This window comes from Cornus florida, unplaced genomic scaffold (assembly GCF_030987335.1).
Source record: "Cornus florida cultivar Cherokee Brave unplaced genomic scaffold, ASM3098733v1 CherokeeBrave_3.0.0_Hap2_Chr06, whole genome shotgun sequence".
In the NCBI taxonomy this organism is placed as follows: Eukaryota; Viridiplantae; Streptophyta; class Magnoliopsida; order Cornales; family Cornaceae; genus Cornus; species Cornus florida.
Window position 1 is genome coordinate 100,355,544 of NW_026775576.1, and position 17,189 is coordinate 100,372,732.

General features: G+C 43.1%; 1 protein-coding gene across 1 annotated transcript; it reads right to left on the reverse strand.

The window, feature by feature from the left end:
* Positions 1 to 1,088: 1,088 nt before the first annotated feature.
* On the reverse strand, positions 1,089 to 4,379 carry LOC132313332 (ammonium transporter 2). Its single transcript, XM_059812049.1, has 4 exons — positions 3,528 to 4,379; positions 3,008 to 3,293; positions 2,736 to 2,839; positions 1,089 to 1,784 (listed from the first exon to the last, which is right to left on the reverse strand). The coding sequence occupies exons 1-4, from the start codon at positions 4,170 to 4,172 to the stop codon at positions 1,347 to 1,349; spliced, it is 1,473 nt and encodes a 490-aa protein (XP_059668032.1). The 5' UTR covers positions 4,173 to 4,379; the 3' UTR covers positions 1,089 to 1,346.
* Between the last annotated feature and the right edge of the window lie 12,810 nt (positions 4,380 to 17,189).

Genomic DNA, 17,189 nt, shown 5'->3' on the forward strand with positions numbered 1-17,189 from the left:
TAATGTATATGCTATATATATATATAAAGAGGCCATAAAAGCTAAAATAAAGTTTATAATTATGAGGGAGCCCAGCCCAATTCGGCCCAGACAAGGTCATGGTGGATTCACACACCCACCTAGTGTCTATTGGTCTGGGTCGAATTAATATCCATAAGCACACATGTTCCCACAATTAAATATGACAAGACATATTTGTATTCAAGAATAATAACAATATACTAATAGTTTATTAGGCCTGTTTTCTCCTAACAGTAAAATAATTTAACATTTTGATTTCGTATACACAAGGGAAACTTGCTCTGGGCAATTCATTCCATAGCAAGAAAATGAGATCATATTAATAACGTATAGTGGTGTTGGCAGAAATTCAAAAAATAAGTTTTTGAAATTTTGAATTATACTCCTGACTTAAGTGGTGCATTGAAAATATATTAAAAATTTAAAAAGTTGAATTTTAAGTATTGAAATTTTTAAATGATAATTAAAAATTAATATTTTCTTATACCCTTTTGAATTTTCAGCATTGAAATATGTTATTTAAAATTTTATCCTATTTTAAATAATATTTATCATTATTTTTAATAATATTCAAAATACATTATTAAACACACTTAATTGAATAATCACTTAATAATCAAAATTAAATAATCAAACAGCCCATAACTTGACGTTTAAAATTTGGCCCGAAAAATCAACGAAGAAATGAAATTCCAATTTGGGGGAGTCGTCACGCATGGAGACGCAAACAAATATTCGCCCATTGGCATATGACCATAGACGAGGTGACAATCTTGACCAACTGCTTCTTTCGCTCCTAGTTTCCTAGTCAATTATGTCAAATCACTTTCCACGGACAATTTTAAATGTTTTATATAATCCAATCCACTTTAATTTTCATCCACATCTTTTAAAAAAATATAAAATAGATACACATATATATAAACCCGCCTCTTTTTTTCTTTTTCTTTTTCTTTTTTCATGCCAAAAGAAAAAATCTAATAATTAAATAAATGAATTACAATTAGCACGAATCTTCAAGACAGATGCTGAATATTTTCATAAACAGTAGAATAATGAATGACATGTTATGAGCAACTCTATAAAGCCAACTTTATAAGATAAATTTGTTTATAATGTACGAAATGTAACACGATCAAAATTTTATATACGACATTGAATTTTTTCACAACTTAGATAGTATCAAAAGCAACAATGTGTAAACGTGGGCATGAAACAAGATAATTAAATGGTAATTAACAGAATCATTAGAGTATGATTCCCGTTAATTAAGGATGTTGAAGGGACGGGATAGGATAGAAATTAAACCTAATCACACACACCTTTTATAAATTAATAGTCACACCTCTTGCACCAATGCCGAACCCAGATGGTGCAACTTCGCCTGCGTAGGAGGACATATGCCATCCATGCTTTGTTGGGTCATACTTCTCTCCGTCACCCCAAAGGGCATAGGCTTCTTCTCCATGAACAGCATCATCTCCAATTATGAGCTGCTCTTCAGGCATTCGGAGCGGTATGAACAGCCTTATTGATAGTAGAATTGCGGTGGTCGACACGATGTTCCACCCGATCACAAACATTGCTGCTACCAGTTGCTTCAGGAATTGACTGCCGCCACTGCCACCGTAAAATGCACCCCTCGTGTTGCCTACCGGAAGTACCAGACTGGAAAGGGCCGGCTCAGCCAATAGCCCCGTCAAAAGTCCGCCCAGTAGTCCCGCCACGGCGTGGGTATGAAATACACCTAGGGTGTCATCCACCTTTAACACAAAAAAAAAAAAAAAAAAAAAACAACCAAATCACTCAGTAATTAAATCATATATTCTTATTTATGTGACAACATTAAATAAGTGATGGTAGGTATAAGTGAGTATTTTTATATTCATGTCTTCAAGTTTGACTGTCCTAACATTAAAGTAGTTGTCCATTAATTTGATCATAGGATTTGGAAATAATCCCGACCATAGAGGGGTTTGGATTCAGTCAATTTCACTATTCATTTCAGTTGAAATTTCAGTGGCCATCATTTTACCACGTGGTCGCTTTTTATCTATCTAACCCATAATTAACTTTTTGGCAAAATTTGGAGCCATCACCGGAAAGTTTTCAAATCCTTTTCGAAAACCAAAGCCCTGAAATTCTACCCTCTTTCCCAAAATGGCGGGCTACTGTTGCTTTTGGGGATTCCGTGCCTAGAGAGAGCATGTTTGGGGCCTGTTGGGCCAAACAAACAAACCACGAACTAAACCATGGTTAAGGGGGCCACATGGCAGAAGGGGGGCCTTGCAAAATTTCAGCTGGACCAAATGGACAAATGGACTCAATACATGCCCCACCAGAGTTGTATTTGACCCTAACTATGTGACCATGTGTAGTTTTTAAAGGGAAAATGAAATTCTTGTATGAGAACGGAATTTGAAGGCCTGGGTCGTCTAAAATAATCATATTCATCATTGAAAAGTAGTTTGTGGTTTTTAATTCTATTATTCAATTGTGACCGCTCAATAGAATTTCAATATTAATATAATGTTAGGGAGGAAAAAAGTAGAGAAATTCGTGCAATAATTAAAAAAAGGAAAAGGAACAGAAGTCTTCATTCACGGCTGTTGAATTGGAGCACATATTTATCTAAATCTTTACTCAAAAAATATATTTTTTGATTTATAGTGCACCGCATGAAAATAATTATCCAATAAATAATATAAAAATACCTTCTGTAGCAAAGTAGACTTCTTGTGAAGGATCATCATGGAAAACCATGGAATACTACCAGAAAGTAAACCCATCACTATCGCTGCCCACGATTGCACCACCCCTGCAACATTAATTTCATCAATTCAATAATTACAATTACAAAATAATATCACCGTGTAACAACTTTAGACAAATGTTAAAGTTACAATAGTATATGATATATTAATTTCTTTTAGCTAGTGTGACACGACATTTTATTTAGTGGGGACTTATAATTAATTGAACATACCAGCTCCGGGAGTAATACAAACAAGGCCAGTCATCATCCCCTGAACGGCTCCTATCACCGATGGCTTTCCAAAGAAGGCAACATCAAGTGATGTCCATACCAGAAGGCTTGTGGCTGCACATATATTCGTGTTTAGCACCGCTATGGAGGCGTCAATATTGGCCGCGTAAGGTGCCCCGCCATTGAAACCTGACCAACCCATCCATAGTAAACCAGCACCAGCCAGCATGAGTAACACATTGTTTGGTGGGAACCTCTCCCTGTCACTCTTCAGCCTCGGCCCAACCTAAGACAATGACATTTTCTAAATTAATAAAACTAACACGGCCATAACTACCAAAATTATTAGGTGCTGCACTTAAAAAATAAATTTCGACAATTTTAAAAATAGAAAACGGTTTCTATATAACTATAAAGAAAATTCTATGAAAATAATTTATAGAATAAACTCAATTATTTTCAATTTTCCAAAGTTCTTGTCAAAAAATTGAACCAAACACGCCTTTAGTAAGCATAGTACCCAATAAGCGGCAGTGAAACCAGCAATTCCTGAGGATAGATGGATGACATAACCACCGGAGTAGTCGATGACGCCCCAATGGAAGAGAAAGCCACCACCCCATAGACTAAAAGCACCAACTGTATATGAAAAGATGAGCCAAAGAGGGACAAAGGCCATCCATGCCTTGATGTTCATGCGACCAAGAACAGAGCCAGCTAGTAAAATCATTGTAATGGCTGCAAAAGTGAATTGGAAGTAGACCAATGAGGCCATTGGATAAAAGGGCTCAATCTTGGGTGTCTCCTCGGAGCCATCGTCATACGAGTGTCTACTTTCGGGGACCTGGGCTCGGTGAATTAGGAACTTTTGGCCTAAAGCGGGGGCACCCTTGCCCCAAAACGGTAGCAGCTGGTCGCCAAAGGCCATCCGGTAGCACACGAGGACCCAACATATTAGGACTGCTGCAAAGGCATAGAGGGCCATGAAAGCCGAGTTGACGGCCCATTTCTTCTTGACAATGCTGGCGTAGAGGATGACGAGGCCCGGCATGCTCTGGAGGCCTACGAGCGTTGCGGCCGTCATTTGCCACCCGTTGTCGCCTTTGTTTAGCCATGAGGGCACTGCCGGGAGGTGCTCTTGGTATGCTTGTGCAATAGGTGCCATGGGAGTTGATGTTCGATCAAATTTTGAGTTTGATAGAATGGGTGAAATTGGGTTTATTATTATAATGGGGGTTAGGTGTGTGAGGCAATCAAGTAGTTAAGTTTAGAAAGAATTAATGGTTGACTCTTCTTGGGTTAATAAAGTCATGTGTTAGGACTTAGGAGTTGAGGAAGAAGACTGCAGGAAGGTTCCCATTTGGAAGATTTGAAAATACGGTCGGTACAGACTATAAAGCGGGTGAGAACCCGTAAACGTTGGTCACGCGCGTACACGTGTTGGAATGGGTCTGGTTATGTAATAATGTTTATGAGGACCACTTACAAATGGCGTGTCAATGTGAAATGGAAGTACACCAGTACGCCAATCATCTGGTTTTGTATATGAGCACAGGTGCAACCTACTTTATCCTCTCTAATTAAATTAAATTCAACCTTTTTCAAGAAATTCCTAGGCGCATTGCTTATTATAAAAAATATGTATTTTATGAATTATTTGAAATTATTTAGGTGTACGGTTAATAAAATTTAGGGTAAAGTATACTATTTTTTTTGAGGTTTCGTTAATATACACTTATCCCCTCTCTTGTTTGTTAAATTTTACTAACCTCTCTTGTCAAATGTCTCTGAAGATGCAAGAAATTCCTTCTCCTCTTTCTCTCTCTAGAATTCTTACACCTCAAACCCCCAAAAGATCCCCCTCCATTTCATTCCATCTCCTATTTATAGATATTTACAAGATATTTACTGATTGCTGGATCTGGGCCTATTCCTTCGTAAGCCTTGGTCACCTTTGATGGGCTTACTCTCGTTCGGCCCATATGGCAGTGTCCTTCTATGGGCTGGCCCAGCTGTACGGACTGAATGCTATGTTTACAAGTCGGATCTGGCCCATGTCATCCGGGGCCTCCTCAACTGCCCCCATAATTGCCCCTTATTTAATAAGGGGTAATTATTGATGGCGTCTCATCATGATGTTGACGGCTCGAGATAACCACGTGGGGGAGCGGACGGTCAGATCCAGAATCAATGTTCCGGGGCTCGAGGGATTTCTCGCCTTCCCGACGCTTCGGCCCTCGGGCCCCCTCGCCTTTATAATGCTCTAGAATTCCACTTCACTTCCCTTTACCGTCTCCATCATCAGCCAAGTCTCTCTCTTTTCTAGAACAGTGCTAAGCTTTCTCTGGTGAAATCCTTCAAGAGTCATTCTCCCAGCGATCTTGCAGTCCTCCGAAGTTAGTTTCGTTCTTTTTACTTTAGGCAGGCTTCCATTTACCCTCTTGTAGATTCTTCTAGCACTTCCACCATGGTTGTAGATCTGGATGTTCTTCGTATGAGACTTAGACTTCCTGACAACATCGAAGTTAGGGTTTGCCCCCAAGACGTTAATATTACGACCGGCGCCGGCCTCCTGCCCGGCGAAGTCTTATTCACGAACCTTCAATTGAATGTTGTTAGGTTCCCTCTGCACCCTTTCTTTAGTTATGTCTTCAATAGATTGGGGATATTCCCTCTGCAGGTCAACCCCAACTTCTTTAGAATCATATCTGTTATGCTCTTGTTGATGCGTGACAGAAATCTGGACCTCGACCTCATAGACCTCCTTCTGTGCTATAAGGTGAGTAAGATCCGTACTAACGAGCCCTTCTACCACCTCTACCCGTTCGAGAAGATGTCCATATGTACTGACACAATAAAATCTGAAAAGGGTTGGAGGGATAGCATAGTGGGCATTAGTGGGGCTTGGTCTTCGCCGGTTGCAGAGGGTTACCCAATCCCGAGCGCCTTTGGTGTCTGCTCTGTCTCCTCCTATAAAAAATTCAAATCCCATAAACATGACTGCCCCTGTGAAACATGCGTTCCTCGTTTTTGCACTTTCTTATGCCGCTCCTTGGGAATACCTTGTGATGACTTGAGCTATAGTGTTTGCAGGGATAGGAGTAACTACTTGAAGAGATACGTTCTGAACGATATTCCTTCCTGCTCAGATCTCCTCACTTCAGACAACCTCTTAGCGCTCTCATCACTCGGCTATAACATGAGCAGACTTCAGATTCCCTCTTTTGGCAGGAGGAAAAATACTCCCCCAGCCACTCCCGCTGCTGGGGCGACCTCTTCTCCAGCGTCAGCTTCTTCTTCAGCCACCATATCTGACACTGTCCCGAGCGCAGTGGCTACTAACCCTGTTGCCAGCGCCCCTGCTGCCAACCAGAACGCGCCCTCCCCAGCTACCATAGCTCCTGCTGCTGCGGGGGGCGGTCGGGATAAAGAACGAGGCAAAAGGCCTCATCCTGACAGTGAAATCGATCCTGAGGAGGAGCCTCTCATTAGAAGGACCCGGGTCTCTAGGCCGGGTGCTCTCTTGCACCGAGCGATCAGAGCTCCTTCTCCCTCTGGGCCTCCTGCAGCTGGTGGCTCTGCTTCTGCTTCAGGCCCCCCTTCTATCCCCAGCTTACCGCCATGGGCCCCTCGGTACACCCGAACGGATGGGACGTTCGTGAAACCGAACGAGACCATGCTGAAGGATGGCCAGACCGCTATGGCCTACTACAGGAGCATGTGGACTCCGAAGGACCTTGAGGCGGCAAAGGGCCTTTCCCAGAAGGACGTGTTCAGCCGCTTTCCCCAATCTGCTATGGAGGTGACTTTTATTTTCTAACTCATGAATTCTCTCATATTACTTGGTCTTGCCTTCGCCCGTTCTGACTATTGGTTTAACCGTTTTTAACGTGCACCTATGCAGACATTGTTCGGGATGATGGCCATGCAGAAGCAGGTGGAGATGGGGAACGCCAGGGCCCGTAAGTATTCTGACAGCCTGGAGGTGGCTAATAAAGAAAACGACCTCCTTGCCATGAAGAATACCGAGGTGCTGGTTCGACTTGACAAAACCGAGCAAGAGAGAGATGTCCTGAAGAAGGAGAATGATTCCCTTCAGGATGAGAAGGACGCCCTCCAGCTTGAGAAGAGCGTCTGGCAGACCGAGCGGGAATCAATTAGAGAAGAGAAGGCAGAACTCCAGCGCCTTCTAGCTGACGAACAGTCTGCTCGGATGGCTTTTGAAAAAAGAGCTCTGGACGAGCGTACCGCTCTGATCGACGCGATCAGCAGAGTGGGTGGTGGGATGCTGGCCCTTCACGCTCGGTTCTCAAGGGTCGGTGCTCTTAGGTATGCTCAAGGATTCCGGGAAGGTTTCGCCGACCGGGTTCCGGATGAGGGACAGACCAGCTCCACTCCGGATGAGGTAGACAAGGATCTGGGGATCGACCCTCTGGGGGTCTATGTCGACCCAGAACCCACCGAAGCGGAGCGTATATTTGATGAGTGCCAGGACATCGCATCCTCAAGGATCATCACAGCTCCTCCTACCGCTCTGCCACTGACCGCTCCTCAATCGTCAACCGTGGTTTCTTTCATAACCACTGCTGACGCTGAACCCCAGCCGAACGATTCAGTCATTCACCTTGATTCCCCACCTCATGAAGGTGAGGCGGCTGATGGGGCCGAGGAGGCGAGTCGGCACGACCAGGATGCTGTTGGTACTGAGGCGTCTAGCTAGGGCTCCTTCGAATTCTTCCATTTCATATCTTCTTGTAATGATGGACATCTCTCTTTTGTAAACTCAATGTTCAATATTAATGAAACGACAGAACTCTTTTTCCCTATGTGTTGTGCTCTATTCAACTCATCTTCAGTACATACATATCTTTTCTCTCTTTTTCTTTTATATTAGCTTTGCCGTGTGTTTGTTTATGGCACGTGCCACTTAGCTTTAAGTTTTTAGCAAGTGTCTGGCGTTCGGCTTATAGTGCCAGCTGCCACTTATCTTACTTAAGTGCCTGGCGCTCGGCTAGAATGCCACTTGCCACTTGGCTTTAAGTTTTTAGCAAGTGTCTGGCGTTCGGCTTATAGTGCCAGCTGCCACTTATCTTGCTTAAGTGCCTGGCGCTCGGCTAGAATGCCACTTGCCACTTGGCTTTAAGTTTTTAGCAAGTGTCTGGCGTTCGGCTTATAGTGCCAGCTGCCACTTATCTTGCTTAAGTGCCTGGCGCTCGGCTAGAATGCCACTTGCCACTTGGCTTTAAGTTTTTAGCAAGTGTCTGGCGTTCGGCTTATAGTGCCAGCTGCCACTTATCTTGCTTAAGTGCCTGGCGCTCGGCTAGAATGCCACTTGCCACTTGGCTTTAAGTTTTTAGCAAGTGTCTGGCGTTCGGCTTATAGTGCCAGCTGCCACTTATCTTGCTTAAGTGCCTGGCGCTCGGCTAGAATGCCACTTGCCACTTGGCTTTAAGTTTTTAGCAAGTGTCTGGCGTTCGGCTTATAGTGCCAGCTGCCACTTATCTTGCTTAAGTGCCTGGCGCTCGGCTAGAATGCCACTTGCCACTTGGCTTTAAGTTTTTAGCAAGTGTCTGGCGTTCGGCTTATAGTGCCAGCTGCCACTTATCTTGCTTAAGTGCCTGGCGCTCGGCTAGAATGCCACTTGCCACTTGGCTTTAAATTTTCATAGTAGACTGTTGGAAAAGAAAATTCTTTTTTGCAAATTTCAGTAACTTGCTCATTCATACGTATTTGATTGACAACAAACAACATCCAATTAAAGCCGAAACTTAGCTTTTATTGGTAGTACCTCTTCAGAGACGTGGCGTTCCAGGGCTTGCTGACCAACCTTCCCGCCATGGTTTCCAACGTATATGCCCCCTTGCCAATGACTTCTGCAATTCTGTATGGGCCTTCCCAGGGCGGCATCATTTTTTTGACCATCCCCACCTTTCTTTTCAGAACCAGATCGCCAGGGGCAAAATCCCTGTGTTTTACTCTCTTGTTGTGACTATTCGCCAGCACTTGCTGATACGATGCTAGTCTTATAGCCGCTGCGTCCCTTCTTTCGTCTATCATGTCGAGGTTCAATCTTAACATCTTGTCGTTCTGATCTTGACTCCATGCTAAGCTTCTGATAGTGGGGACTAAATGCTCAACCGGTATAACTGCCTCGGTACCATACGCCATTGCGAACGGGCTCTCCCCAGTCGGCCGCCTTGGGGTGGTTCTGTAAGCCCATAGAACGTTCGGGAGTTCATCCAACCACTTCCCCTTATGATCTTCCAGCTTCTTCTTAATGCAGGCGAAAATGGTTCTGTTTGTGATTTCTGCTTGTCCGTTGGCCTGAGGATGACTTACTGCAGCCAACTTCTGGTTGATTCCATACTCCTCCAGCAGCTTTCTTACTTGTCTGCTGTCGAGGTTCGTGCCATTGTCCATGACTATTGATCTGGGAACACCGAAACGGCAGATAATGTTGTTCCAAATAAATCGTCTCACCTGAGTCTGAGTCACGCTAGGATACGGTTCTGCCTCCACCCATTTAGTGAAGTAATCCGTGGCCAGTAACACATACTTGTTCTGAGCTCTTGCAGTTGGCAGAGGACCGACCACATCCATCCCCCATTGCGCGAAAGGCCACGGCGAGGCCATTACGTGCAATTCCTCAGGTGGTTGGTGGATCAATGGTCTATATCGTTGGCATTTATCGCACCTTCGAGAGAACTCCTCCGCATCTCTTGACATGTTTGGCCAGAAATACCCTTGTGTCATTGCTTTATGCGCTAACGATCGCCCGCCAGAATGATTGCCACACACACCCTCATGAATAGCTCGCAATACCTGCTGCGACTCCGTGGGGGTGACACATTTCAAGTACGGGCCAGAATAGGACCTTCTGTACAGCTGGTTCCGCACGATGGCGTACTTGGCAGCATTCTTTTTGAGTCTCCTAGCTTCATCCCTTTGCATAGGCAAAACGCCATCTCGAATATAGGTAATGATTGGGTCAATCCAACTCGGTTCATACGGTATGACGTTGACTTGCCAAGGGTCAGAGTCCATCGGTTCTTCGAAAATAGATGGCTGGGTCACTATTCCTACTGGAATCACCCTCGCCAATGTTTCACCGCAACTCGAAGCACTGCATGCTAAACGGTCTGCATCTGCATTCTGTTCCCTCGGCAACTGTATGAATTCAATCTTTGCAAAGTCCTTGGCTCTACGCAGAACGGCAGAACGATATGCCCCCATCGTGTCATCCTTGGTCGCGTACTCACCATTTACCTGCCGAACAATCAGCTGCGAGTCACTATACACTGTCAAACTTTTGATCTGTAGCTCTCTGGCCAACTTTAATCCATTTAGCAACGCCTCGTATTCCGCTTCATTATTGGTGGCTCGGAACTCAAGTCTGAGTGCTTGGCTCAAGGAAGTACCCTCTGGGGTTTGCAGTTTGATCCCAATCCCAGCCCCCATCTGGTTAGAGGAGCCATCCACAAAAAGTTTCCAAGAGCCGCTTCTAAGGTCCTCTTCCGTATCTTCGGCATCACATTCTAGTAGGAAATCGGCTACCGCTTGCCCTTTAACAGCTGTTCTCGGCTCATACGTTATGTCAAATGAACTCAACTCTATGGCCCACTTTGTCATTCTGCCCGAGAGCTCTGGCTTGTGCATAAGCGTTCTGATTGGGAAAGTTGTTAGAACAGCTATGGGGTGGGATTCGAAATAATGCCTTAACTTTCTTTTTGCATTTACAAGTGCAAGTACCACCCGTTCGGCCTTTGAGTATCTTTTTTCTGCCTCCATCAGTGTTTTGCTTACATAAAATACCGGGTATTGCACCCCTTCCTTGCAACGAATCAGAACGGCACTCGTCGCGACACCAGATACTCCAAGATATAGAAATAACTTTTCTTCCGGTTCTGGGGCTGACAGGACTGGTGGATTCTGCATATATTGCTTCAAATGAGTCAATGCCTGTCGTTGCTCATCCCCCCAGACCTGCCTTCCATGGCTCCGAATCGTGTCAAAGAATGGTTTGCAGTGATCTGACAATTTTGAAATAAATCGACTTAATGCAGCTATTCGTCCTGTTAGGGCTTGCACCTCTCTGATCGTCTTTGGCTCGGCATTCTTAATCAAAGCCTCTGCTTGAGCGGGGCTAACTTCGATGCCCCTGCGGTTGACCACGTGTCCCAGAAACTGTCCGGAACTCACACCGAACGAGCACTTGGTCGGATTGAGCCTCATCCCATATCGCTTTAGTACATCAAATACCTCTTGCAGATGCTTCAGATGATCATCCTTTTTCCTACTCTTTACCACCATATCATCAATATAGGCTTCGACAATCTTACCCATTTGATTCTTAAAAACTTTGCTAACAAGTCGTTGATAAGTTGCTCCCGCATTCTTTAGCCCGAAAGGCATAACTTTGTAGCAGTATGTTCCTCGCTCGGTGACAAAAGAAGTTTTTTCTTCATCTGCGGGGTCCATAGGAATCTGATTATAACCTGAATATGCGTCCAGAAAGGTTAAACGCTCATACCCAGTGGTGGCATCCACCATTTGATCAATCTTAGGCAATGGGAAGCTGTCCTTCGGACAGGCCTTGTTCAAATTGGTGAAATCAATGCATACTCGCCATTTCCCATTTTTCTTCTGCACCACAACGACGTTGGACAACCACTCAGGGTAGTGCACTTCTCTGATAAATCCCGCATCAAGCAGCCTATCGACTTCTTCCGCTATGATCTGATTACGTTCTGGAGCAAATCTTCGCTGCTTCTGTTTCACTGGTTTGAAATTCGGATTGACATTCAGGGAATGACAGGATACGGAAGGACTAATTCCAGGCATGTCTAGGTGACTCCATGCAAATACGTCGACATTGTGGGACAAGAAATCCACTAGCTCTTGCTGCTCTTCTCTGGTCAGTTTTATACCTACTCTGGTAGTTCGTTCTGGCCTGGACTGATCGATCTGCACATCCAGAAGGGGCTCCTCGGTCAAGTCGACTGACTCCTCCACCCTATTCTGCTCGAGCGGAGGTTCCTGTAATTGCTATCTGGGGCTTGTCGAACGGACGGGCGCCTTTCCTTTCCCAGCATGCTTTAGTGTGACGGAATAACACTCTTTGGCTGCGACCTGATCCCCCCGAATGTCTATTACTTTATCTCCATCGGGCCCGAGGCACCTCATGACCTGATGCAGAGTTGAGGGTACACCTCGGACTCTGTGAATCCATCCTCTTCCCATCAGGAGATTATACGAGGGGTGAATTTCCACAACCACAAAAGTTTGCATAAGAGCTCGTTCTGCAGCTTGAACTTCCACTTCCACCATCCCGACGGGTTCTACCCTCTTCCCATCGAACCCTAATAAGGGATTTCCGGTGGGCTTGAGCCTCTCTGGTTTAATGTCGAGCCTGTCAAATGTGTCCCTCGGCATGACATTCGCACTGCTCCCAGGATCGATCAGAACTCTGCGCACCAAGCAATCTGCCACTGTCAAACTGACTACCAACGGGTCGTCATGAGGCAGTTGAACACGCTGCAGGTCTGTCCAGTCGAACTTTATCTGCATTGACGGGCTCTGCTGGTGTAGAGTAGTCACATTGCCGACCCTTTTCTTCATCTGCGCCTGCCGCAGGCGCACCCGGAGCAGCTCATCTGACTCTTCACTAGGCTCGGGTCGACCATGGATAGCATTGATTATACGAACTGGTTGCGATTGTGGGAGCTTTGTTTATGACTCCTTTTTATTTGTTCCACCGGTCGATTCTGCTCCATCGCCGAACCTTGAACATAACTCACAAACTCCCCTCTAGCTATCAACATCTCCACTTGCCTCCTCAGGTTCCTGCATTCGTTAGTCTGATGACCGAAATCAGAATGAAAAGCACAATGTTTAGTTTGATCCCTCTGTTCGAGGGGTTGCCTAATTGGCAGTGGTGGATGAAACTTGTCTTTGTTCTCCTGATACAGCCTCGCCAGAGTGACCTTCAGCGGAGTAATCAACTCTTCCTCCCTGGACCTTTTTTCGGCCTTCCAGGTGGTCTGACGTTGCGGCTGAGCCTGCTTCTGCCTGATCTTTGCCTTGGACTTTTCCTCGGTCGACACAAGCGACGTTGTCCGAGCATTAGCTGCCTCCTCTTCTTCTAGGCGCACAAAGCCATCGGCTCTCTCATTGAGTTCATCCATAGTAGTCGGCGTGTTCACTACCAGACTGGTGTGAAATGGAGTTCCGCGTGTCATGGCTAACTTGAAGGCTTGAACTGCCGTTGAAGGGTGGCATTCGATCACCATACTCTTAGTGAGATTAAACCTGGTAAGAAAGGCCTGGAGACGTTCATCCTTGTGCTGCCGCATCGTGAATAGGCTCGAGATGTCCTTCGGCGGGCGTTTGTTCCCATAGTACTGGCTTATGAACCGATCGCACAGGTCTCTGAAACTACCAATGGAGCTCCCAGGCAAGTTTTTGAACCAGCTGAGCGCCGGTCCGGCCAGGCTTGTAGGGAAACATTTGCACATTAAAGAGTCGTTTTCCGTATTCAGGGCCATTTTCAACTGGATATGATACACATGATCGATCGGATCGGTCGTTCCGTCAAACAGAATAAAGACTGGCATAGCAAACTTCCTTGGATGCGGCGCATTCAAGATCTCGTCGGTGAATGGTGAATCCACCGTCCGAGCTGCGGATCGGAGAGCTTCATTCTCTCTCTGGAGTCCAGCGGTAGCTCTGTGAGTTACGGTTCTGCCCTCCGAACCGTGATGAGTGACAGTAACCATGGAGGGCCGGTAAGACGGATCGAACGACCGTTCCTCTATGAACTCTCTTTGCCAAGGCGACGCTACTCGACGGCGATCAACCTCCATCACTTCCTCTCGGTCAAACCTTTCCCGCTGCGGATCAACGTGAGTCGATCCTTCGTGATCTTCAACTCGACGAACATTTGGCGGCAAATTGTCCATCATCCTTTCATCACGGTGGTGAGCTGACTGATTGTTCTCGTCCTGATCGCCTTGATGCGCGATATTAGATTGAACACCTCCTTCTCCGACCGGAAGTGGATGCGAAACCGCAGGTATTTGCCGATGCTGCAGTCCAGCTTTCAATTCTGCATTTTCTTTTTTGAGAGCTTCAATCAAGTTCATCAACTCTTCAAGCTTTGTTTGCTGGACAGCCTCCATCGGATTGGAGCTTTCACCTATCATTATTCCCGAACGGAGTAAAGGCATTAATCTCAAGTTCGCGAGTAGATCTGAGCTTCGTGAGTAGAAATTTTTAGATCTGGCTTCTAATTTTCCGAATTATGCTCACTGTTTACGAGATCTGAATTGTCTGAACTCTAAATCCGTCAGATCCTGCCACAATCGAACAACTCGTAGATCTGAAGTCACTCCAAAGCTTCAAGAATTGTAATTCCTCCAGAGCAGGTCACAATCGCTCAGCTCTGGATTCAAATCCCAAAGATCGAGTCTCGATCAACCGAATTGGTTTGAATCCATTCGATATTCCTCATTGATCAACCAAACTTCCATGCCCTTCCCACAGACGGCGCCAATTGAAGATGCAAGAAATTCCTTCTCCTCTTTCTCTCTCTAGAATTCTTACACCTCAAACCCCCAAAAGATCCCCCTCCATTTCATTCCATCTCCTATTTATAGATATTTACAAGATATTTACAAGATATTTACTGATTGTTGGATCTGGGCCTATTCCTTCGTAAGCCTTGGTCACCTTTGATGGGCTTACTCTCGTTCGGCCCATATAGCAGTGTCCTTCTATGGGCTGGCCCAGCTGTACGGACTGAATGCTATGTTTACAAGTCGGATCTGGCCCATGTCATCCGGGGCCTCCTCAGTCTCAAGTTGATAATTATGTTTATGTGCTTATATATATATTGTATTTTGTTGCAATAGACATTTTTTTCAATGGTAGAATTGAAATTTAAAAGTTATAAATTTTTTGACATTAGCATTTTGTTGTTGACTGTTAACACAGGGAAGCTATCTAGGAAGCACGGATATTTCATAAGAAGCGTCGTGGTGCTATTGGACACGTGTCCAGTCCTGATACTCGGATACGCTCGAACATGTGCCCGATACTTCGTAGAAATATCCGATTTTTTTAAAGAAATTTTTTATTTTTGGATACGGCTGGGATATGCCTAGAATACATAGGGATACGTCTTAGATACTTTTGCGATACGACGGGATTCATATTGTAATATTTTAAAGTTGTAGGTTAAAAATGGGGTCAAGTTATAATAAAATAAAATTGTATTTAAAATACAGGGTTCATATTTTAATATTTAAAAATTTGTAAATTAAAAAATGGGATCCAGTTATAATAAAATAAACTACATTTAAAACACCAAAATTACCCAATTGATCTCCAGATTTGCCACAATATGGTTAATTGGTCATATTTTTATTTTTATCTTTTCTTATATTTTTTAGGTTTTTAAGATTTTAGAGTTAGAATTTTTCTTTTTCCTATGCTTTTTCTACTCTTACTCTATTAGAACTTCTTCTTGTTTAATTACTTTACTTGCTTATGTATTTATAAACATGTTAATTAGTGCATTTAGATTAATAATATTACAAGAAACTGATAATTTATTTATTTATTTTCATATTCTTGTCCGTGCTTCTTAAGAAGTTATGTATTGTTTACATACAAATCTCAAGGGAAAAAGTATAATTTGATAAATAAAAGATGTAAGCGTATTGACAAAATCTCTAAAAAAATTAGTATAATTTTCTCTAAAATTGAAAATCATTCGTCAGCATTGATTCCATTTACATAGGGTGCTGGAAGAGACTATTCAAAGTATATAGATTTAAACCTTTAATATTTTTTTTTTTGCACAACTTAATATTGAGTTCATTTATCTTGTTGATTCAAACTTTTATTGTTACACCAAAGAAAGAATGGTTAAATCAATTTATTATTGAAACTGATAAATCGAGCTTATTATGTCGAACATACATAGTTCGTATGATTTTTTAGATTTGATGTCCAATGGATCATATGAAAAAATGTCAAACTTATAACAAATTCAAAGTAATTTGAGGTAGTCTTCTATCAAAAGAAGTTGCCAAGAAATGTAGCATGCAGAGAAAAATAAAATTAGTATTCAAAGTTGTTCTTGGGTTTAGTGTTTCTTTCGACTTATGATAGTGAATTCTATTGTCGTGTATGTAATTTGTTATGTTTTGGTCAAATGAATTGTTCCTTCATAATTCAATACTCAAGGTATATATATCACATAAATTTGGCTTCTTTTTCTCATCAATGATGTTGATGGTTAATTTCAGCGTTTGAAGACCTCTCACTAAAATAAAATTTGTTGGTCAAAGAAATTTTTTGAGCGAGTTGGGCCTTTGGGTTGATGGGCCGAGGGCTTGTCAAAACTTGGGCTAATGTGTGAGAAGAACTACGGGATAAGCTTTATGAAAATTTTATGAAACGAAAAAGTTATGTGTGTTTTTTTTTTTTCGAAGTGGTCATTCTTTGACGGGGGTATTGATCTAATCAACGTGATGGTATAATACAATCCAGACTCCAAAAATATTAGATGTGACCTAATCTGATTCCTTTCTAGCAGTGGTGACGCTGACCACGGATCACATCAGATTAGTTTAGACATCAAACCTAAATCAATTTGATTATTATCAAATAATAAAAATTGAATTCAATCAAATCCATGATAGCTTTGTAAAATATTGGTCAAATTTTTTATAAATTGTCAAAATACAATATATAACATCTATTGACAAAAAATATAACAATATATAATTGATCTTTAGATTGAGAGAGCTGGGCTAGAAAATGAGTGTACCTCTGTGACCACAGGTCAAAACGTGATTTAAATGTTACGGAATTTGATTTCTTTCTAACAGTGGTGACGTTGACCACGGATCACATCAAATTAATTTAGGCTATCAAACCTAAACTAATTCAATTTTTGTGAAATAATAAAAAATGAATTCGATCAAATCCATCAGAAATTGTAATCTAAACCAATACAATTCGTGAAATATTGGATTGGTCGAGTTTTTCTATAATAAAAAAAGAAAAAAGAAAAAAAAAGGTCATTATATATAAATTCATTATATGAACACATGTTACATTTAAATGACTAAATGAAGTATGTTAGCAATAGATCTATTATGGACAGGCTTAGGGT

What these genes read in the sequence shown, in the direction of transcription:
- LOC132313332 (XM_059812049.1), bottom strand. Translation starts at nt 4,172, where the DNA reads ATGGCACCTATTGCACAAGCATACCAAGAGCACCTCCCGGCAGTGCCC. An exon ending in GTTTCACTGCCGCTTATTGG is followed by an intron (nt 3,294 to 3,527) that starts GTACTATGCTTA and finishes TCATTGTCTTAG; the next exon opens with GTTGGGCCGAGGCTGAAGAG. An exon ending in TTGTATTACTCCCGGAGCTG is followed by an intron (nt 2,840 to 3,007) that starts GTATGTTCAATT and finishes TTAATGTTGCAG; the next exon opens with GGGTGGTGCAATCGTGGGCA.